Genomic DNA, 25,610 nt, shown 5'->3' on the forward strand with positions numbered 1-25,610 from the left:
CAATTTATTCTCGTCTATTTGTTATTATGGTGTTATGTTTGCACTTCTGTGAGCTCATCCCTCGCTCATGCTCTCTCAGTTTAATCCTGAGATGGATGGATGTATACGAGCGGGAAATTGGCTGAACCTGAGCACTCCCTGGGACACAGAGCCGAGCTGGAAACCTTCGACTTGCTTTCCAGAGATAAAGAAAGGCAGCTACTTTCCTGGAAGTGGATTAATTCTGTTTAATACATCAGGTGGGTGTATAATGCCACTGTCCTTATTTATACCGAACCTTTCATGCATTTAAAATACAGATCAAAGTGATTAAAAGTGTGACACAAAGCAGAGAAATAAAGAAACAAAAGGAGGTCAAAGTAAGTAATACATCTGAATGTCGTGACGGACACGTCATCAATCCAAAATGCCTAGTGTGGCCGGGATCTGAAGTGTATTATATAGAAGCAATGAGATTTTTTTTTTAAATAATGTAAAACTGAGGATATTATGTATAATATTTTTTTTTCTTGTTCAAGAAAGCATTTATTGGTGGGAAAGATTACATTTTGGTAGACAATTTATAAATATATATAAATATAAAATAAAAATGTATTAATTATTCAGGTTTTTTATTTCAAAAATATAGATTAATTTTAATTTTATTTGATTTTAATCAAAGGGAATTTACATGAAAAGTTGTTCAGGTTCCAAAAAGTTTAAGAAATTTTTTATGAGCATTATTTTGCAGTCTTTTTTTTTTTGCAAAAGTAATATTTAAAAAATTCTTATTTTGACTGGAGATTCAATTCATAAAATCTAATTTTTTTTTTACTTTAGAAGATACTTAAGTTCAAATAAACTATGAAACATTATTTAATCATTGTATTATAATAATAATAATAATAATAATAATAATAATAATAATAATAATAATTATTATTATTATTATTATTATTATTATTTACTTTTTCTTTTTCTTAACTTTTTATTGAAACTTCTAAGACATCCATTAAACTCACTTGGCTCCTTTTAGCGCTTCTTGCAGATAAATATGAAGTTAAAATGAGGATTAAATGAAACAATCAATCACAATGTAGAGAGTTTGGGGGCAGTTATTAAAATAATATGTGTATGTTATTAAAAAATAATTAAACAGTAGATCACATTCAGAAAGAGAGATGCTGATATAATTTTGAAACATTCATATATATATATATATATATATATATATATATATATATATATATATATATATATATATATATATACACCAAATTACACATTGGATTTCAAAAACACTTTGACTCCTGACTGTTAGAGAGCTTTATTGTTTACAATAATTATCTTCTGTATTGCTGCAGATCTTCCTGGAGTGGAGACAGAAGAGCGAGGAGTCACGATTGAGGTGTACGGATCTTGGCGTGGGACACTGCTGAGTCTCCAGAGCCTTGATTTCCAGTACATTCTACCTGGGGTTAAGGGGAAGGAGAGCAGGGTATGAAGGCACTGAATGATAATCGTATAACTTTTAGTAAAATGTAAATTAAAAGCTGAAGAGATACAAGAGATTCTTCATCCCCAGGGATGGATTAGGCAGGAATTGAAGCAGGGAGCCCCTCCCTGCAACACTACTATCTCTATAAATTTACATCCATTGGCACGTGTGTGGTGTGTGTTGTGTGCAAATTCACTTATATATATATATATATAATAAACCGCCCTCTATTAGCCAGAGCCCAGTATGTCCAGTTGATAGTCTCTCCATGTTCATCACTGTCTCACACTATATGGGCAAAAGTATGTTCACCCCTGAACTGCATAGAAGCTCTTTGTACACTGTAGCTTTACAATTTCCCTTCACTGGAACTAAGAGACCCAAACCTGTTCCAGCATGACAATGCCCCTGTGCACAAAGCACAAGAGCTCCATGAAGTCATGGTGTGTAAAGGTGTTAAGGTTGGAGTGGAAGAACTCGAGTGTCCTGCATGGCGCCCTGACTGAACTCAACCCCACTGAACACCTCTGGGATGAATTGGAACTGAAGCCTCTTCTGTACCTGATCTCACAAATGCTCTTGTAGCTGAACTAAATGAACACAAATCCCTACAGCCACACCCCAAAATCTAGTGGAAAGCCTTCCCAGAAGAGAAGAGTAACAGCAAACACGTGGGGGGAATAAATCTGGAATGGGATGATGTTCAACAAGGACATAGGATTATGATGGTCAGGTGTCCACAGACTTTTGGTCATATAAGTGAACAACCCTGTGCTGTAATGAAATTATCTCTTTACTAATTTAGTTATTTTACTCACTTCTGTTTCATTGCTGCAGTTATTTGACTCATTCTGTGTATAACTTATTTATTTTTGGACTGTGTTGGACTATTGTTGGTTCTTTATTCTAGGATTAAATACTGAGAAGAAGAGAAGAAACCTTTATTTGTCACATGCACACTTCAAGCACAGTGAAATTCATCCCCTGCATTTAACCCATCTGAAGCAGTGAACACATGCACACACACGCAGAGCAGTGGGCAGCCACACAAGAGCACCCGGGGAGCAGTCAGGGGTTAAGTACCTTGCTCAAGGGCACTTCAGCCCAAGGGTGCCCCACGTTAACCTAACTGTTAACCTAACGTTAAATACTGTTCAAATATCCAAATTCATAATGGCATTCATAATTTACTACACATTGCTATAAAGTAATGCAATGTAGGTTTTTTTTAATAAATATACATAAATAATTGGCTTTCTTTATAGAGTGTCTTGCCATTTATTAAAAGATTTAAAAGATTCACAGTCGACTGAATAAGTTGCACTTCAGGAAAATAAGACCATTTTTTGAAGAAATTTTTAAAAAATAAATTGCATATTGGTGGCATAGTGGTTAGCGCTGTCGCCTCACAGCAAGAAGGTCCTGGGTTCGAGCCCAGCAGCTGACAAGGGCCTTTCTGTGTGGAGTTTGCATGGGTTTCCTCTGGGTGCTTGGGTTTCCCCCACAGTCCAAAGACATGTAGGTTAGGCTAACTGGCGGCTTTAAATTGACCATAGGCGTGAATGGTTGTTTGTCTCTATGTGTCAGCCCTGCTTTACCTGGTGACTTGTCCAGGGTGTACCCCGCCTCTTGCACATAGTCAGTTGGGATAGGCTCCAGCCTGCCTTGCAACTGTTAGGGTTTTACTGGGATTTGAACCTGGTTCGTTGGTGTGATAATCCAGCAAACCCCCACTAGGCCACCAGGGGGATGACTCAAGTGCAGAGGCGTGAGGCGGAAGTAGAAAAGTATCAAAAAGTTTATTTACAATATTTACAGTCCAAACAAAAATATAATCCAAAAAACACTCAAGATGAAGGGAAAAATAAAATATCCAAAAGGTCAAAGTTAAATACAAAAGCAAAAAACTAGAAAAGAAAAGGCAAAATACCAACGCTCAGAAGATCAAAAAACAGTAAACACAAAGTCCAAAAAGTCCAAAAAGAAAAGCAAAGTGCAAAACCAAAGAGACAACGGCAAGGAACACAGAACAGAGGTAACTGGAGCTAAACATAACAGCACAAAGACTCCGTGACAAGAGGAGTGAACTCAGGGGGTATAAATACACAAAATAAATTGGAAACAGGTGACACTAATGAAAACAGGCAATCGACACCAACACAGGACACAGTGGCGACCTCTAGAGGCTAAAACAAACATAGACAAAAAACAGGAAATAACAGCGGCCTCTAGAGGCCAAAACAGTCCCAGTCCTAACAGCAACCCTGTGCAAGATAAGTGGCTACAGATAATGGATGGAAGTTGCATGTGAGGAAAGAATAAAACTGGTTTGCTGTATTGCAGGGTTTCACTGTGGAGCTGGAGGAAGAATCCGGTTCGAGCAACACTGCTGACTCCTCCAAGCTGACTCTGACCTTACTGAAACATTCGCTGGTGTTAAATGGAGAAACAGAGCTGGAGAATGAAAGCATTGACTTCCTCTCGAGGTGGACGGAGGGGATGAGCTTAGCATTTGGCGGAGTGCCAGGTAAAGCTACTGATCACAATAATCATCGCGTTTTACAGGAATTTACATTTGTATAATATACAGCGTCTTGCAAAAGTATTCATCTCCATTCATTACAAGCTGGAATTGAAATGGATTTTGGGGGGTTAGCACCATTTGATTTACACAACATGCCTACCACTTTAAAGGTGCAAATTGTTTTTTTATTGTGACACAAGCAATAATTAAGATGCAAAAACAGAAATCTGGAGTGTGCATAGGTATTCACCCCCACCCACCCCCCAAGTCAATACTTTGTTGAGCCACCCTTTGCTGCAATTACAGCTGCAAATCTCTTGAGGTATGCCTCTATTCGCTTAGCACATTTAGCCACTAGGATTTTTGCCCATTCCTCAAGGCAAAACTGCTCCAACTCCTTCAGGTTAGATGGGTTTCATTGGTATACAGCAATCTTCAAGTTATACCACAGATTCTCAATTGGATTGAGGTCTGGGCTTTGATTAGACCATTCCAAGACATTTAAATGTTTCCCTTTAAACCACTCCAGTGTAGCTTTAGCAGTATGTTTAGGGTCATTGTCCTGCTGGAATGTGAACCTTCGTCCCAGTCTCAAACATCTGGATGATTCAAATATGTTTTCCTCCAGAATTGCCCTGTATTTAGTGCCATCCATCTTTCCTTCAGTCCTGACCAGCTTTCCTGTCCCTGCAGATGAAAACCATCCCCACAGCATGATGCTGCCACCACCATGCTTCACTGTAGGAATGGTGTTCTCAGGGTGTTGGGTTTGCACCACACATGGCATTTCCCATGATCGCCAAAAAGATCAATTTTAGTGATCTTGCCAAAGAATCTTCTTCCGTGTGTTTGTCCCCACATGCTGTTGGGCAAAGTCCAAATGTGTTTTCTTAAGCAATGGCTTTTTTCTGGCCACTCTTCCACAAAGCCCCACTCTGTGGATTGTACAGCTTAAAGTGGTCCGATAGACAGATACTCCCATCTCCACTGTGGATCTTTACAGCTCCTTCAGTGTAATCTTTGGTCAAGTCAAGTCAAATCAAGTTTATTTTTATAGTGCTTTTAACTATATATATTGTCGCAAAGCAGCTTTACAGAATGTTAATGTCTTTAAACATGAGCAGGGGTGGAGCTAAGGGGTAGCCGGGGGGGCGTGGCCACCGCAGGGCACGCCTTGGCCCCGCCCTGGCCACCCCAGGCCCAGACAATAACATTTATAAAACCGATATGTCCCACGAAATGTTAGTTCCGCCCGCTGGATTTTTGCTCCGCCTATTTGGTTTCTGCAGGGATGCATATTACCGCAGCACATAAAGATTTCGCGCGTTGAAGCAGCAAGTGGTATCAGATAGTCATGCTCTAGTCCGACAACACAACAACCTACGAGAACGTGCGATTAATTTGGGATGTAAGTTATTCATCTCTTATACTCTCTTCAAGTTTTCTCACTTTGTAGACATACAGTTACAATTCTGTCCTCAGACAATTCAGAGTTTCCAGAAATCTCCACTTTGCCCGGGGTTTTCGAAAGTATCCGTTTTCAGTGACTGAAACCTTCGTTTACATGTTGTAGCTTTCCCTAGGTGTGGGTGGAGCACAGAGGACGGCAGGACAGAGATCAGGTTTGCACCTCGGTTTTATTGCCAAACTTTTCAGTCTAACCACTAAGAGTTACTGTTACAGACACACACACACACTCGGCGTCTGGTTCCAGGGAGAGCTTCCCTCTGCTCTCGCTCTCCCTCCTCATATAGGGCGTGGTCACTGGGAAGACACACAAACACAGGTTAATTGCTCTCAGGTGAAGTGATTCTGCCACTTACCTTCCCTGACTCCGCCCTCCTGTCACAGACCGGTGCTTGACCACGCCCCCGCTGCCACATACCCCCACCGCCCGACTCAGGCCGGGCAGCCGTCCGGCCTGCAGCCGACTCCCCCCCCTTGACGGGAGAGGAAGTCCGCCACGACCATCTGCGCCCCCGGCCTGTGGACCACCTTGAAATTAAAGGGTTGGAGCGCCAGATACCAACGGGTGATCCGCGCGTTGGCATCTTTCATGCGGTGGAGCCACTGGAGGGGCGCGTGGTCCGAACAGAGGGTGAAAGGGCGCCCCAGCAGGTAGTACCGGAGGGCGAGGACTGCCCATTTGATCGCCAGGCACTCCTTCTCAATCGTGCTGTAGCGCCCCTCACGCACTGACAGCTTCCGGCTGATGTATAGGACCGGGCGATCCTCCCCCTCCACCTGCTGGGACAAAACGGCCCCCAGCCCTCTGTCCGACGCATCCGTCTGTAACATAAAAGGGAGAGAGAAGTCAGGGGAGTGTAAAAGTGGCCCCCCACACAGTGCAGCCTTTACCTCCGAGAAAGCCCGCTGGCACTGCTCCGTCCACTGGACCGGATCTGGCGCCCCCTTTTTAGTGAGGTCAGTCAGCGGGCTGGTGACGTCCAAATAATTAGGTATAAACCTACGATAGTAGCCAGCCAGCCCCAGGAACTGTCTCACCCCCTTTTTGGTCTTGGGCCTCGGGCAGGCCGCTGCTGTCTTATTAATTTGGGGACGCACCTGCCCGTTGCCCAAGTGGAAGCCCAGATACCGTACTTCCACCCGCCCAATCGCACACTTCTTTGGGTTGGCAGTGAGTCCCGCCCGTCTCAGCGACCTAAGGACGGCCCTCAGGTGTTGCAGATGCCGCTGCCAGTCGTTACTATAAACGATAATGTCGTCCAGGTAGGCGGCCACATAGGTGGCGTGGGGCCGGAGGACCCGGTCCATCAGCCGCTGAAACGTAGCGGGCACCCCAAACAGCCCAAACGGAAGTGTGACGAACTGGTGTAAGCCGAACAGTGTGGAAAAGGCCATTTTCTCCCGGGATAATGGAGTCAAGGGGATCTGCCAATATCCCTTCGTTAAATCCAGTGTCGAGTAGAAGCGAGCCGTGCCTAGTCGATCGAGCAGCTCATCAATACGAGGCATTGGGTACGCATCGAATTTAGACACCACGTTGACTTTTCTATAGTCCACACAGAACCGGACCGAGCCGTCGGCCTTGGGAACCAAGACCACCGGGCTGCTCCAGTCGCTGTGGGACTCCTCGACGATGCCCATTTCGAGCATGGCCTGAAGTTCTTCCCGAACCACCTTTTTTTTTGTGTTCGGGTAGTCTATAAGGGCGGCTACGCACTACCACCCCCGGGGGTGTCTCTATGTGGTGTTCTATGAGGTTAGTGCGACCGGGCAGGGGCGAGAACACATCCGAAAACTCGGCCTGCAACTGGGCGACCTCTGTGAGTTGGGTCGGGGAGAGGTGGTCTCCACAGGGGACTGGAGAGGTATGTGATGCCAAATTCCATTTTTGAACCTCCGGCCCCAGCTCCGCCTTCTCCGGAACTACCGACACCAACGCCACGGGGACCTCCTCATTCCAGAGTTTGAGCAGATTGAGGTGGTAAATCTGTAGCGCCCCCCCCCCCCCCCGTCTGTTCGCCTCACCTCATAGTCGACGTCCCCGACTCGCCGTGTGACCTCAAAGGGTCCTTGCCACTTGGCGATTAATTTGGAGCTCGACGTGGGCAAGAGTACGAATACTTTATCTCCCGGTGTGAACTCTCTAAGGTGCGTACCCTTGTTGTACAGGCGGGCTTGCCGTTCCTGGGCCTGCCGCAAATTCTCCTGAGTTAGGTGGGTGAGCATGTGGAGTTTTGCGCGCAGGTCCATAACGTACTGAATTTCATTCTTACTTTGTGAAGGTCCCTCCTCCCAATTTTCCCGCAGCACGTCCAGGATGCCGCGCGGCTTACGCCCATATAATAATTCGAACGGGGAGAACCCCGTGGAGGCTTGGGGGACCTCTCGCACTGAGAACAGCAAGGGTTCGAGCCACTTATCCCAATTACGTGCGTCCTCACTTACGAATTTCTTAATGATATTTTTGAGGGTGCGGTTGAACCATTCCACTAAACCGTCCGTTTGTGGGTGATATACACTGGTGCAGATTGGCTTAATCCCCAATAACCCATACAGTTCACGTAGTGTTTGTGACATAAACGTAGTGCCTTGATCAGTCAGAATCTCTTTCGGGATTCCAACTTGGGAGATGACGCGGAAGAGTGCCTCTGCAATACTGCGTGCTGAGATATTGCGCAGAGGCACTGCTTCCGGGTATCGCGTTGCATAGTCCACTAGAACTAATATAAAGCGGTACCCTCGTGCTGACCGATCTAATGGCCCGACGAGATCCATCCCAATTCTTTCAAACGGGGTCTCGATTAACGGTAGAGGGCGCAATGGAGCTTTTGGAATGGCCGCTGGATTTACTAACTGGCATTCGCGGCATGCCGTACACCACCTACGGACATCGCCGCGAATCCCCGGCCAATAGAATCGGGCCATTATTCGGGCTAGTGTTTTATCTTGCCCTAAGTGTCCAGCCATGGGATTAAAGTGAGCCACCTGGAATACCAATTCCCGGCGGCTCTTTGGAATCAAAAGCTGCGTGACTCGCTCTTTAGTTTGAGTGTCCTGCGTCACTCGGTATAACCTATCCTTCATAATCGCGAAGTAGGGGAAGGACGGGGTGGCGTTCGGCGGGAGCGTTTGACCATCGATTACTCTCACTTGGTCAAACGCATGCCGCAGAGTCTCGTCTCGCGACTGCTCTAATGGGAAATCCGCGAGGGATTCCCCGATAGAGAGAGGAGGAGCCGGTGGCGCCTCACCCTGACGCGGAGATGACGTAGACGGCTCTGCGACAGCTGCTCCCACCAAAACGACCCCGGGACCCCCCCCCGTCAACTGGCAGGACCCACTCTCTACTAGGCGCGTCATTAAACCCCGAAATCCCGGCCAATCAGTCCCCAAAATTAAAGAGTGGGTAAGGCGAGGATTAACCGCCGCCTTCACTATAAATTTTTTCCCCTCTGAAAATAATGTGGACCGACACCAAAGGGTAGCGGTGAACATCCCCGTGCACACACAACACCTTCACCCCTTGTGCTCCCCCCAATGCCTCGTTTTGCACCAGGCTTTGGCGAATTGAGGTCTGATTACAACCAGAATCCACCAACACCTGATATGTAGCCCCTTGGATACTCACTGGTATGCGATACGCTCCGGCCCGATCGAGGGCGGCCTCTGGCGCGTCGGGGATCCGAACCACCGCGCCCACTTCCATTGCTCCATGTTCCAGGTTTCAGCACCACTGTAGCTTTCCCTAGGTGTGGGTGGAGCACAGAGGACGGCAGGACAGAGATCAGGTTTGCACCTCGGTTTTATTGCCAAACTTTTCAGTCTAACCACTAAGAGTTACTGTTACAGACACACACACACACTCGGCGTCTGGTTCCAGGGAGAGCTTCCCTCTGCTCTCGCTCTCCCTCCTCATATAGGGCGCGGTCACTGGGAAGACACAAACACAGGTTAATTGCTCTCAGGTGAAGTGATTCTGCCACTTACCTTCCCTGACTCCGCCCTCCTGTCACAGACCAGTGCTTGACCACGCCCCCGCTGCCACACATGTAAATGCAACCGTATAGATAAATATGCGTCTTTAGAGATATCCAGCTACAGTGGGATTTGTGCTGTGTGCACACATAGATAGATAGAAAGCAGAACGTCGGTGGTTTTCGATTGTACGACTCAAAAGAGAAAATTACGTCGGCAAGTAAGCTGTCTGTGAATCACTTTGCTCACTCTAACTGCAGAATACAACTTTTAAAGTTAATGTTTGTCTGTTACATGAAAATATAGAGATGTTGTGTGTTACTTGTGGAAGTACACATTGATTATTAATTGTCACACTCATACATACACAACACTCATGCATTCTCTCAACACACACTCTCCCCCTACCCCTCTCTCTCTCACACACACTCTCCCCCTACCGCTCTCTCTCTCACACACTCTCCCCCTACCCCTCTCTCTCTCACACACACTCTCCCCCTACCCCTCTCTCTCACACACACACACTCTCCCCCTACCCCTCTCTCTCAACACACACACTCTCCCCCTACCCCTCTCTCTCACACACACACTCTCCCCCTACCCCTCTCTCTCACACACACACTCTCCCCCTACCCCTCTCTCTCACACACACACTCTCCCCCTACCCCTCTCTCTCACACACACACTCTCCCCCACCCCTCTCTCTCACACACACACTCTCCCCCTACCCCTCTCTCACACACACACTCTCCCCCTACCCCTCTCTCTCACACACACACTCTCCCCCACCCCTCTCTCTCACACACACACTCTCCCCCTACCCCTCTCTCACACACACACTCTCCCCCTACCCCTCTCTCTCACACACACACTCTCCCCCTACCCCTCTCTCTCACACACACACACACACACACACACGCTCTCCCCCTACCTCTCTCTCACACATACACTCTCCCGCTACCCCTCTCTCTCACACACACACTCTCCCCCTACCCCTCTCTCACACACACACACTCTCCCCCTACCCCTCTCTCTCTCACACACACTCTCCCCCTACCCCTCTCTCTCTCACACACACTCTCCCCCTACCCCTCTCTCTCACACACACACACTCTTCCCCTACCCCTCTCTCTCACACACACACTCTCCCCCTACCCCTCTCTCTCTCACACACACTCTCCCCCTACCCCTCTCTCTCACACACACTCTCCCCCTACCCCTCTCTCTCTCACGCACACTCTCCCCTTACCCCTCTCTCTCTCACGCACACTCTCCCCCTACCCCTCTCTCTCTCACGCACACTCTCCCCCTACCCCTCTCTCTCTCACACACACTCTCCCCCTACCCCTCTCTCTCTCACACACACTCTCCCCCTACCCCTCTCTCTCACACACACACACTCTCCCCCTACCCCTCTCTCTCACACACACACACTCTCCCCCTACCCCTCTCTCTCACACACACACTCTCCCCCTACCCCTCTCTCTCACACACACACTCTTCCCCTACCCCTCTCTCTCACACACACACTCTCCCCCTACCCCTCTCTCTCATACACACTCTTCCCCTACCCCCCTCTCTCTCACGCACACTCTCCCCCTACCCCTCTCTCTCACACACACTCTCCCCCTACCCCTCTCTCTCACACACTCTCCCCCTACCCCTCTCTCTCACACACTCTCCCCCTACCCCTCTCTCTCACACACTCTCCCCCTACCCCTCTCTCTCACACACACACTCTCCCCCTACCCCTCTCTCTCACACACACACTCTCCCCCTACCCCTCTCTCTCTCACACACACTCTCCCCCTACCCCTCTCTCTCACACACACTCTCCCCCTACCCCTCTCTCTCACACACACACTCTCCCCCTACCCCTCTCTCTCACACACACTCTCCCCCTACCCCTCTCTCTCACACACACACTCTCCCCCTACCCCTCTCTCTCACACACTCTCCCCCTACCCCTCTCTCTCACACACACACTCTCCCCCTACCCCTCTCTCTCACACACACACTCTCCCCCTACCCCTCTCTCTCACACACACACTCTCCCCCTACCCCTCTCTCTCACACACACACTCTCCCCCTACCCCTCTCTCTCTCACACACACTCTCCCCCTACCCCTCTCTCTCACACACACACTCTCCCCCTACCCCTCTGTCTCTCACACACACTCTCCCCCTACCCCTCTCTCTCACACACACTCTCCCCTACCCCTCTCTCTCTCACACACACTCTCCCCTTACCCCTCTCTCTCACACACACACACTCTCCCCCTACCCCTCTCTCTCACACACACACTCTCCCCCTACCCCTCTCTCTCACACACACACTCTCCCCCTACCCCTCTCTCTCTCACACACACTCTCCCCCTACCCCTCTCTCTCACACACACTCTCCCCCTACCCCTCTCTCTCTCACACACACTCTCCCCTTACCCCTCTCTCTCTCACGCACACTCTCCCCCTACCCCTCTCTCTCTCACGCACACTCTCCCCCTACCCCTCTCTCTCTCACACACACTCTCCCCCTACCCCTCTCTCTCTCACACACACTCTCCCCCTACCCCTCTCTCTCACACACACACACTCTCCCCCTACCCCTCTCTCTCACACACACACACTCTCCCCCTACCCCTCTCTCTCACACACACACTCTCCCCCTACCCCTCTCTCTCACACACACACTCTTCCCCTACCCCTCTCTCTCATACACACTCTTCCCCTACCCCCCTCTCTCTCACGCACACTCTCCCCCTACCCCTCTCTCTCACACACACACTCTCCCCCTACCCCTCTCTCTCATACACACTCTTCCCCTACCCCCCTCTCTCTCACGCACACTCTCCCCCTACCCCTCTCTCTCACACACACTCTCCCCCTACCCCTCTCTCTCACACACTCTCCCCCTACCCCTCTCTCTCACACACACACTCTCCCCCTACCCCTCTCTCTCACACACACACTCTCCCCCTACCCCTCTCTCTCACACACACACTCTCCCCCTACCCCTCTCTCTCACACACACACTCTCCCCCTACCCCTCTCTCTCTCACACACACTCTCCCCCTACCCCTCTCTCTCACACACACACTCTCCCCCTACCCCTCTGTCTCTCACACACACTCTCCCCCTACCCCTCTCTCTCACACACACTCTCCCCTACCCCTCTCTCTCTCACACACACTCTCCCCTTACCCCTCTCTCTCACACACACACACTCTCCCCCTACCCCTCTCTCTCACACACACACTCTCCCCCTACCCCTCTCTCTCACACACACACTCTCCCCCTACCCCTCTCTCTCTCACACACACTCTCCCCCTACCCCTCTCTCTCACACACACTCTCCCCCTACCCCTCTCTCTCTCACACACACTCTCCCCTTACCCCTCTCTCTCTCACGCACACTCTCCCCCTACCCCTCTCTCTCTCACGCACACTCTCCCCCTACCCCTCTCTCTCTCACACACACTCTCCCCCTACCCCTCTCTCTCTCACACACACTCTCCCCCTACCCCTCTCTCTCACACACACACACTCTCCCCCTACCCCTCTCTCTCACACACACACACTCTCCCCCTACCCCTCTCTCTCACACACACACACTCTCCCCCTACCCCTCTCTCTCACACACACACTCTCCCCCTACCCCTCTCTCTCACACACACACTCTTCCCCTACCCCTCTCTCTCATACACACTCTTCCCCTACCCCCCTCTCTCTCACGCACACTCTCCCCCTACCCCTCTCTCTCACACACACACTCTCCCCCTACCCCTCTCTCTCACACACTCTCCCCCTACCCCTCTCTCTCACACACTCTCCCCCTACCCCTCTCTCTCACACACTCTCCCCCTACCCCTCTCTCTCACACACTCTCCCCCTACCCCTCTCTCTCACACACACTCTCCCCCTACCCCTCTCTCTCACACACACACTCTCCCCCTACCCCTCTCTCTCACACACTCTCCCCCTACCCCTCTCTCTCACACACTCTCCCCCTACCCCTCTCTCTCACACACTCTCCCCCTACCCCTCTCTCACGCACACTCTCCCCCTACCCCCCTCTCTCTCACGCACACTCTCCCCCTACCCCTCTCTCTCACACACACTCTCCCCCTACCCCTCTCTCACACACACTCTCCCCCTACCCCTCTCTCTCACACACTCTCCCCCTACCCCTCTCTCTCACACACTCTCCCCCTACCCCTCTCTCTCACACACTCTCCCCCTACCCCTCTCTCTCAACACACACTCTCCCCCTACCCCTCTCTCTCACACACACACTCTCCCCCTACCCCTCTCTCACACACACACTCTCCCCCTACCCCTCTCATGCACCACATTTCTATATTTACATGTAACACACTCATTCATACACAACACTTATGCACTCTCTTACCACACTGTCTATCTCACTCTCACACGCACACAATTTGTGCACTACATTTCTATATTTACATGTAACATTCATACACTCTCAACACAGACACACAACTCATGCACTAAATTTTTATATTTAAATGTAACACTCATGCACTGTCTTAACTCTCTCTCTCTCTCTCTCTCTCTCTCATATGAACACATACTTCACTCTCTTGACACACACTATGTCTTTCTCTCACTCACTATAAGATACAACTCATGCACTCTCAACACACACACACACACACACACACACACACACAATTTTATACTACAGCTCATCTATATCTACATGCAGTGCACATACTTTCCCCCTCTCTCTCACACACACACCACTCATGCACTACACCTCACCTATGTCATGTGTTACATCAGTGTAACACTTTCACTCACTCACACTCACACACACACACACACACACACACACACACACACACACACACTTTGTAACTCAACACATTTAGTTTGTACAGTACTTACAATGGACAATATCACAACATGTTGTAAGTGTTTACGTATGTTGTATGTATGAGTTAAGTATACAAGTATTTTCCTTTTCCTGAGCAAAGCACTCTTTATTCAAGCCTGACTAATATCCTTACTACTTCCCAGGTGCCTGGGACAGGTGATCTTTTAGTTTTTACTTTTGCATTTTAGTAGTGATCGTTAAAATCCTGATGCTTAACTGGAGTAAACGAGTTGGATGGTTTCTTTGTTTTGCAGATGCTTCATGTTACATAAATAAATTAATACATTAATTTCTGACCTCTTGGCTCACATGGGTTTTGTTCATGAGTTAGGCACCAGATATGCCACCAGATCCATCAGAATACAGGAAATCAAATCTAGCTAATTCAAAATTTCCCGGGGGAGGACCCACCCCCTTATTTAGTCACAGCATGGCCACCCCTTGTCAAGTCAAGTGAAGTTTATTTGTATAGCGCTTTTAACAATAAAAATTGTCGCAAAGCAGCTTTATAGAATTTGAACGACTTAAAACATGAGCTAATTTTGTCCCTAATCTATCCCCAATGAGCAAGCCTGTGGCGACGGTGGCAAGGAAAAACTCCCTCAGACGACATGAGGAAGAAACCTCGAGAGGAACCAGACTCAAAAGGGAACCCATCCTCATTTGGGCAACAACAGACAGCATGACTATAGCATTAACAGTTTTAACATGAAGACAGGTTCGTTGATGTTGTAACTCTTCATTGATGGAAACTTGAGTGCAAAACTGTTCATGACAACTGCAGTCCTAAAGTTAGCAAGTCAACTGTAGTCCTCAGCCATAAAAGCATTACTGTAAGAGTCCAGAGCATCCTCCAGGTGTAACCCTCAACTGTCCTCATGGGGCCGTCCTCCACAGGAGCGATGCGATAAAACCCTTGTATATCCTTGGCCCCCCTTTGGCCACCCCATGTAAAAAATCCTGGCTATGCCACTGAATATGAGCTATTTTATCACTAATCTATCCCCAATGAGCAAGCCTGTGGCGACAGCAGCAAGGAAAAACTCCCTCAGATGACATGAAGAAGAAACCTCGAGAGGAGCCAGACTCAAAAGGGAACCCATCCTCATTTGGGTGATAACAATGTGATTATAACATTTTAACAGTTTTAACATGAAGTCTGTTTTGCTGAAGTTATAAACTCTTCATTGATGGAAACTTAAGTGCAAAACCATTCATGACAACTGCAGTCCTAAAGTTAGCAAGTCAACTGTAGTCTTCAGCCATAAAAGCATTACTGTAAGTGTCCAGAACATCTTCCAAGTGTGACTTTCATCTGTCCGTATGGGTCCATCCTCCACAGGAGCAATGTGATGAGACTACAGCCAGACGTAGGGCATCAGGATGGATCACGCAGGTCCAAGGAGCAGAAGAGGTCAGCATATCGATCTCAGGGTTGACATGTAACTCAGAGGGACAGATGTGGGTGGGGGAGGGGAGAGAAAGAGAGAGAAAACACAGGTTGTTAGGTATGCCCAATGTCACCTGATGAGTAAGAACAGTGTAAATTTTGTGCTGAGGGCAAGCAGGGACTCTGGCAACTGACTACGACAGCATAACTAAAAGAGGAGAGCCAGAAGGTAACACAGACATGAGGGAGCCCTGGGGCATAAAGCAGCAGCCACTACACAGTCAACAAACTCGAGTGAGCAAGTGAATGGGGATTGACAGCATCCATACATCCCAGTTTACCAAAACACTCTATGTCTGAGGACCCTTCAGATCTACTCCTTTACCTCATAAACACTATTAATAAAAGGCTTGACTAAACAGATATGTTTTCAGCCTAGACTTAACCACTGAGACTGTGTCTGAATCCCGAACACTACTTGGAAGGCTGTTCCATAACTGTGGGGCTTTGTAAGAAAAGGCTCTGCCCCCTGATGTAGCCTTCACTATACAGTATGAGGTACCAGCAGATAGCCTGCACCTTTTGATCTAAGTAGACATGGCGGGTCATAAAGGACCAGAAGTTCACTCAGGTACTGTGGCGCAAGACCATTCAGTACTTTAAAGGTCAATAGTAGTATTTTATAAACATTACGAAATTTGATTGGTGTCTTTGTTGCATCTCTGATTAATGCCCTCCTTGCCCGGTCTGTGAGTTTTAATGGGCAGCCTTCTCTGGTGCCATATTCTTTCCATTTTGCTATAATGGATTTAATGGTGCTTGTTTGTTTGTTTGTTTTATCTGTAACCGCTTATCCCATGCAGGGTCGCAGAGGGCAAGCTGGAGCCTATCCCAGCTGACCATGGGCGAGACTCAGGGTGCACCCTGCACAAGTCGCCAGGTCATCGCAGGGCTGGCACAAACAGCCATTCACACTCATGGTCAATTTATAGCCACCAATTAACTTAACCTGCATATCTTTGGACTGTGAGAGGAAACCCACGCAGACATGGGGAGAACATGCATACTCCACACAGAAAGGCTCTCATCGGCCGCTGGGTTCAAACCCAGAACCTCTTGCTGTGAGGCGACAGTGCTAACCACTACACCATCATGCCACCCATTTAATGGTGCTCCATGGGATATTCAAAGTTTGGGATATTTTTTATAACCCAACCCTGATCTATACTTCTCCACAACTTTGTCTCTGACCTGTTTGGAGGCTCCTTGGTTTTCATGTTGCTTGCTTAGTAGTGTTGCAGAGTCAGGGTCCTTCCAGAACAGGGTGATTTATACAGACATCATATGACAGATCATGTGACACTTCGATTGCACACAGGTGGATCTTAATCAACTAATTATGTGACTTATGAAGTGAATTGGTTGGAGCAGCTCTTATTTAGGGGTTTCATACGAAAGGGGGTGAATACCTATGCACACTCAGATTTCATTTTTTTCATCTTAATTGTTGTTTGTGTCACAATAAAACAACACTGTGCACCTTTAAAGCTGTAGGCATGTTGTGTAAATCAAATGGTGCTAACCCTCCAACAATCCATTTTAATTCCAGCCTGTAATGTGACAAAATAAGACAAAAACCAAGGGGGATGAATACTTTGCAAGACACTGTACCAGTGTCATTTAATCTTAAAGCTTCAACTCCAGAACTATTTACACCCTTAATTAAAATGAATAAATAAAAATCACTTTATTTCTAATTCAATCGTTTTCTGGTCTCTGAGAAACATGAAGTAATTTTGGTGTTCAATCAATTAATCAAAATGTCTAAAATAAATAGATGGGGTTTTTTAAATACTTTGTATAAAACTAAAAATATTTATTTTTATTTTATTATTTTAGTCTACATTACACACAATCATGAACTCTTCCAATCAAAAATAACAAAAATAATTATCAAAAGAACTCCTTTTAGAAGACAGTAAATCATATGCAAAATTATTGGTGCCCCAAAGAATATTTTAAATAAGAAATTGTCATACTTTAAAAGAAAAAAGAGGGGAGCCACACAAATCGCAGATGGTTGTTGACGGAAACAAGTCAGTTTAACGTACAAATATCGAGCATGGGGTGCCATTAGTTTTGAAACCAGTGAAAAACAGCATTGATGATGATTTAAATTATCATGTTGTAATCCGAAAATCAGATCTATATAGCTTCCCCTGATGTTCTGATTTTTCAGATCAGAAATGTCACCTATTGTATGTGTAAATCGTTTTATAGTTTATTTATGGATCATTTTCTTTAAGTCAAGATTTTTGGAAGCTTAGTCATTAATACTGCAAGATAAATGATGCTTATACAAGTCTAAAACTCTGTATCCTTTAATATATCGATCATTATTCTCACCACATTCACTGAATATGAGCAATCGTGCGCTCTGATTGGCTACTCTACTACGAGGCTAACAGCTCATATACTGTGAGTACAGTAAAACAGAATGGTGGAGTGTGTTCCTGAACCAACTGAGGATGAAATCAAAACTGTATTTGAAAACAAAACCCCCCAAAATACAAAAAAAAAAAAAAAACATCAAAACATGAAATGAAAGTATTTGATGGTAAAAATGTATCTTTTTTTATTTTTCATGAATTATTATTATCACATTTTTCACAAATTGATACTGTCATTTCGCCGGTTTGCTTACATTCTAAGCAAAAATTATTTTGTTGGACGTTTTGTATAAAGTTTTTATTTATCGATTTGCAAAAAATTAAAATAAAAATGCTCCGTTTCTCAAAATCCAGTGAATGTGGATAGAATAAAACAGTTATTCCACTCAATCTTGTCGTACATGGATTATAGCCAACTTGGTGCTACATGCCTCATCGGCTCATGTACGACTCAGTTTTGTGGAATAACTGTTTAATTTTGCTCCAAAATATCTTTAAACGGACTCTGTGCTTTATTATATGCTTGTGGGTGTTTTGTATGATTTGACACTCGTGTGAACACTGCTGCAGGTGAGAGTGAGGACTCAAAGACTGTGCACCACCTGCAGGGCTGTTTGGAAAAGATTCTCATTCAGGGACAAGACATCGATCTCGATCGCGGGCTCTCTTCAAGCACAGGTCTATCTCGTCACACAGTTGTCCCATAGAAGCAGTGAATCAACTCACGGATAATTAGTACATAGTTTTATTGGGTTTTTTTTAAAAGAAAAAAGAAAGGGGCGTGGCCACACATCCTCCCAACAAATAAACTCACTGAAATCATTATTACAGTTTGACCAAATCTTTTCAGTATTATATTACAGTAGATGGTGCCAAATGGACCCACATTTGCCACCCCATGTCCAAAACCTGGACTTGTGATTTACAGATCAGTTCACAGTTCAGTTCTTGAGATTATTTGTATCAGATACTTTTCATCTGTCAATGAAGTAAATAACCTTACAGCTAACAATAACAGTAATAGTCATGTTACAGTATCAGTGCTGATCTGTTCATCCCAGGACGTTCACCTGCCTTGTTGTTTTGTTCTTTCTTTCCTTGTGTTCACACTGTATTCAGTTCATGGAAGGTTGAAAAATAATTCATGACTTTTTTATTGTGTTTTCTAATAAAATATAATTAAACATGCCACTTTACCCAGCTTGTCTAAAGGTTTATTTTTTTTGTGTGTGTTACAAATTTAAGATCTATGTGTTTGAAATTTGGCCAACAGTATCATAAAATCTATATTATGCTGTTGTTTAGATTTTGTACCTAAAATAAATTTAAAATTAATTAATCTTATCATGGGTGGCACGGTGGTGTAGTGGTAAGCACTGTCGCCTCACAGCAAGAAGGTCCGGGTCCGATCCCCGTGGCCGGCGAGGGCCTTTCTGTGCGGAGTTTGCATGTTCTCCCCGTGTCCGCGTGGGTTTCCTCCGGGTGCTCCGGTTTCCCCCACAGTCCAAAGACATGCAGGTTAGGTTAACTGGTGACTCTAAATTGACTGTAGGTGTGAATGTGAGTGTGAATGGTTGTCTGTGTCTATGTGTCAGCCCTGTGATGACCTGGCGACTTGTCCAGGGTGTACTCCGCCTCTCGCCTGTAGTCAGCTGGGATAGGCTCCAGCTTGCCTGCGACCCTGTAGAACAGGATAAAGCGGCTAGAGATAATGAGATGAGATAATCTTATCATCTTTGATGACTAATAGATGAACTATAATAAATCATTCTCTCATCAAGAACACCAATGTCGAGTCCAAGGCAATTCCAACACCAGGACTACCTGAGATCCAGTCTTCAGGGGGTTGAGTCCAGATGAAAGTGAGACGGGGTCATGATTGAGTTGGTTAGTTGGCTTAATTTGTGCATTGCACCACTGATGAAGGCAGCTGTTTGAATTCTTGCCAAACTTTGAGAACAGAAACGAACTCTCAGTTAAGAGCAGTGCCCAAGACAGAAACAAGTCCAAGACCAAATGCAAATAAACCCAAGATAAGTCCGAGTCAATACAGAAAACATCTCAAGATGTGAATTGAATCCTCCAACCCTTGTATTATTACATACATTCATGATATTGTACCTGATTTAGCTGTTCAAAATAAGAAAGTCTGGAGTTGACTGATTCTGATTCCTGTGAATATGAATCAGTTGAATCAAATGAGTCGATTCTGCACAACAATTCTAAAAAGGAAAAGAGATCTAACAAAATAAATCGTGCAAAATTCATTAAACATATGTAATACAGCTTCTAACTGATGTGTTTCAAACTGAACTACTAACTGTATGGGTTATTAACTCCCCCCCCCCCCCCCCCCCCCCCCGTGTTTTCACTGCTCAGACATCTATATGCACATCTTTATCAGGGTGTTTTGGTCATAAACTAACAGATCATTTATGTCTGGTAGAGATTTTTGGTGGTCGTAGTGAGTTGTTTTTGTTTTTCATTTATCATCTCCAGAATAGCAATATTTTAGAATTTCGCTGTGTGGAATCGATTCACGAGTCGACTCTCGAGATCCAAATGCCTGGAATCGAGTCAAACAGAATCGGCTCCTTTTAGAATCCAATCCCAGTCCTTTTTAAAACGTTGTTGTTGTTGTAGAAAAGAAATCATTTCACTTTAGGATGCTTCATCAAAAAGAGAATAGAGGGAAAAAAATAAACAGATTTTAATTAATAATGAAAGCACGACTGTGTGTAATCTAGTGCCATCTAGTGGACAAAGTGCACACAGATCCATATTAACAAATAAAAAGCCCTCCATGTTCACGTGATTATTTATCTTATATAACCCACTCAAGCAAACTATTTCAATTTCATCTCAATAAGATCAAAAATGTGATTTTTTTAACAAATATGTTTTTACATTTTTTGTTTCTTAACATCACTTTCTTCTAAAACAAATCACAAAAGACAAATCAAACAGCCTCAATCATACAAATATCCACAAAACAGTACAAAGCGTCAGTTTTTCTTTCAGTCAGCTACAGAATTATTGGCACAAAATAAACAAACACAATCAGGGAACACAAATACACGTTTTCAGAAAGGATTCTTCTCTCAATTTCAACATGTTCAGAATTTGTTCATCAATTTTTGGCCTAGTGTTAGGTCACAGTTTCTGTTCTTCGTAAATCACAGCTGTTTGTCAGTGATTACACATTTTATACAAAATTTCATGAGTAAACGTGGCTGCAGTCCCAACGGTACCCTGGGAGCAGATAAAGAAAAACTATCAAATCATTCATTCATGAATTGTCTATGCTGCTTACCTATTGCGGGTCATGGGTGAGCATGATTGTGTCCTTTAGGTGAGCCACAGAAAACTGCTCACAAATGGGGGGGTAAATGAGTAGAGACTCATGCAAGCAACATGTTTGTGTGATCAGAAATATGTTGGAGGAGAAAGTGAAGAGAAGTAGGAAGCGATTTGAGGCAGACCTTTTGACGCCATAGACGGGCACATTTGAATTTGCGCTGCTCTCGGAAAGAAGAACGTCAATGTCTAAAACGTCACACCCCTGTCCCGCTGTGCTGGCTGTCCCTTATACACAGACGTCAATTCTGGCTCTGTTACTATCAATAAATAAAACAAACCAATTATTTTAGACTAAAAAACATAAATCCAAGGCAGGTTATCTGATTCAGCCCATGGACGCAGCAAACAATGAGCTTTTGAACTTTCTTTCACATCCTGTAAGATAGAGCACAATTTTCTTGTAACTTAGCATCAGAAATATCAGTATGGATCATTTTTTACTTCATAAACGTCCACTCAATCAACAGACGCATTGTTTTGTTATGAACATATCCAATGATGAGTGCATGATTTTTTTTCCTCTGTTGTCAATTATACATTTAATGCATTTAGTGGTTGAGGCACAAATTCTGTCTCCTTATAGTTTCTCTATGCAGTGCTCATTCAGACGCCATGAGGTCTATGGAGTGGAATGCTGTAGAATCTTTAGTTGAGGTGTTGGTAACTGGCAGCCTGAGTTTGTGATCACAGAGTCTGAGGCTGAAATGTGCACAATCCCTGCAAGCCCTGGCTGTGGATTAATTGTGTGAAATTTTCTATTCAGAGGTGTGTTTACCTAGGCTGGCTTGTTTTCTGTCAGATTGTCCATTGTTACTATGACATCATCATCATCATCATCGCCCTGCAGAGACCTGAGCTGCCACTTCATGCTTCCTCTTGTCACAAAGCATCAAAGGCGGTGTCATGAAGCCCTGCCACAGTGAAGATAATCAGGTAACATGGGTTGACTGTATGTCTGTCAGGTTCTATGTAACCCACATTTTGCACACTGCCCCCTACTGTGACCTAATTTTACTCAACTTTTGCGAACTCACACAATAACGAGAACAATAAACAGCAGTGAGCTGCAATGGCAACTGATCTGTCTTATAGATAAACAAACAAACCAAACTGTAAATGTCAGACACACAGGAGTAGGAGACGGGTGCAGGTGTAGAGTTTTATTCACAAAACCAACATGAAAACCAAAGCACTGGGAATGTGGAATAAACCGAGCTGAGCAACATGGCAGGAAAACAGCAAGCACAAGACAAAATGGTGCACAAAATTCAGGTTTTTAACAAAGAACTACACTAATTACCAAAATAAACTCAGGACAAGTGGGCATCATCAGGGGCATGAGATCAGTGCAGGGGCTGCTGGGAAACGGAGTCCATCACCAGCTGTGAGGTGCACTCTCCAGGAAGTGGAACCCAGAAGTCCCACCGGTGCCATGACGACGGTAAAACCTGTCCGTCTGTCTTGTTACATGCTGTTTTTGGTGAAAGTCTTTTCAAATTTGAAACTCTGCAGACAAAGCTGCCAACGTTGCACCGTACTGCATCAGGCGTTTCCAAGCAGTTTTCTTCAATATATTTCAAAGTTATGACCACATTTTATAAAATATAAACACATTTATGCAGGTGGACATAAAATACAATGAATTCACATAACTTGTAAACTCACGTATCTAACACTCGCGTAAAATTTGGAAAAACAAAATTCAAACATGCTTGTTGGCTTGTTATTGATCTTTTCATAACAGCTTTTAAGACAGCTCAGTAGAGGCCCAGATGTGGAAATATTTACACTTTCTGATTGGTCCATAGAGCTCTGGTCAGTCATCAGTGAGGTCAAAGTTCACTGAATCACATAACTCATTAAAAAGGACAGACATTGAGTGGAATTTACAGTCATGTGAAAAAGAAAGTACACCCGGCCTCTTCCAGTTACATGGTTTTACCAATCAAGACATAACAAAAACTCATCTGATCCTTACCAGGCCCTAAAATGATGCAAATCTAACCTCAAGTGTAAAGTAACACACAACAGATTCTACCATGTCATGATTTATTTTACAAAAATTAAGTGAAAATGTAGAATCCATGTGTGAAAAAGTAAGTACACCCCATGATTCAATTTTTTTCTGGTAACTTGGTGGCCAAGCACACCACCCCCTTGGGCATTACCGTAAGTCACACAGTATATCCACATAGAGTTTCACAGTAACGAAGTACATTTACTTGAGTACTGTACTTAAGTGCACTTTTTGAGTATCTGTACTTTGAGTATTTTTTTTTTGGAAACTTATGACTTTAACTTCACTATATTTGAAAGCAATTGCTTCAAGTTATTCCTGCAAAAGGTGGTTCTACAAGCAATAGAACCACCTTTTGCAGGAATAACTTGAAGCAATTGTTTTCTGTATGATTTTATCAGTCTCTCACATCATTGTGGAGGAATCTCGGCCCACTCTTCTTTAAACATCGCTTGCTTCAGTTCATTCATGTTTGAGGGCACTTGTTTATGCACAGCTCTCTTAAGGTCCCACAACAGCATTTCAATTGGGTTGAGGTTATCGCTAGTTCTAAAAGCACAGACAACTTCAGTACAAGCTTTGGCTTGGAATAAAATGTTTATATACCTCAATATGCTCCCACAGGTTGGATGGCGGGTTTTTATAGGCTGTGACGTGGTTTGTTTTCGACAAACAAAGCAAACATTTGAAACAAAACGAATCTTTAATACTTTCAGAAAACTGAAACATGGGTTCTAGTTATGGCCATGGTTGTGTATGCATTCCTCAGAAGAACCGCCTTCTTCCATTCTGCCATCAACTGATCGTGTTCAAATAATGCTGTTGAGAAATAACTGATTTTATACAGTCTATGGACAAGACGTGACCCTAGTGATTACTGACAGACTGTCTCAGTGTCACCTGCGGAAAAAACAATCACATTTTAGAAAAGAAAAGAAAAAACATCCACTTTCAAAACCGCTTCATAGGAACGATTAACGAGGACCTTGGCAGAAATGTAGTGGAGTAAAAAGTACGATATTTGGCTTTCAAATATCTCATCTCATTATCTCTAGCCGCTTTATCCTGTTCTACAGGGTCACAGGCAAGCCGGAGCCTATTTCAGCTGACTACGGGCGAAAGGCGGGGTACACCCTGGACAAGTCGCCAGGTCATCACAGGGCTGACACATAGACACAGACAACCATCACACTCACATTCACACCTACGCTCAATTTAGAGTCACCAGTTAACCTAACCTGCATGTCTTTGGACTGTGGGGGAAACCGGAGCACCCGGAAGAAACCCACGCGGACACAGGGAGAACATGCAAACTCCGCACAGAAAGGCCCTCGCCGGCCATGGGGCTCAAACCCAGGACCTTCTTGCTGTGAGGCGACAGCACTAACCACTACACCACCGTGCTGCCCGGCTTTCAAATATAGTGAAGTTAAAGTCATAAGTTTCCAAAAAAAAATAAAAAATACTCAAGTAAAGTACAGATACTCAAAAAGTGCACTTAAGTACAGTACTCAAGTAAATGTACTTCGTTACTGTGAAACTCTATGTCAGGGGTGGCCAACCAGTTGGAGCCCAAGAGACAATTCTTACTGTGTTACGGCAAAGAGCCACATCGGCACATGAACATGGGCACACAAATATTACCCTTCCTTCTGCGCGCGCGGACACACACACACACACACACAGCCACATTGATGTCACACTCCAACTTAACCAATGCCCCACACCAACATGATAATGATACATTTACTGCAGTACCAAGACCACAGGCCAGTCATTTTCAACAGTGGCGACTGGTGAAGAAAATTGTAGGTGGGGCACAAAGGCAGACATTCTTTACATGTGGGGATTCCCCCCATTGGGGGCGTTCCGGGGGGCCTCCCCTGAAAAATTTTGGATTTCTTAGATGCAATTTCCTGTATTCTAGTGCATTTTGGAGTTACCTGTTTCACATCGAAAATGCAAAAGCCATTTTGATTCAGCTTGAATTCTCAATTGCATGACCTGCACAAGACCTGCATTCAAATAAATAAGTATTCAAATAAATACA

The 25,610-nt window shown here is 45.2% G+C and overlaps 1 protein-coding gene across 1 annotated transcript in view; it reads left to right on the forward strand.

The window, feature by feature from the left end:
• shbg (sex hormone-binding globulin) overlaps window positions 1-18,890 on the forward strand; it is a 44,902-nt gene extending 26,012 nt beyond the window's left edge. The window contains exons 5-8 of the mRNA XM_060938726.1: window positions 80-239; window positions 1,344-1,477; window positions 3,821-4,004; window positions 18,754-18,890. Coding sequence (XP_060794709.1) covers window positions 80-239; window positions 1,344-1,477; window positions 3,821-4,004; window positions 18,754-18,890 — 615 coding nt within the window. The remainder of the gene's footprint in view (window positions 1-79; window positions 240-1,343; window positions 1,478-3,820; window positions 4,005-18,753) is intronic.
• Window positions 18,891-25,610: the final 6,720 nt, after the last annotated feature.

This window comes from Neoarius graeffei, chromosome 14, assembly GCF_027579695.1.
Source record: "Neoarius graeffei isolate fNeoGra1 chromosome 14, fNeoGra1.pri, whole genome shotgun sequence".
NCBI classification, from domain to species: domain Eukaryota; kingdom Metazoa; phylum Chordata; class Actinopteri; order Siluriformes; family Ariidae; genus Neoarius; species Neoarius graeffei.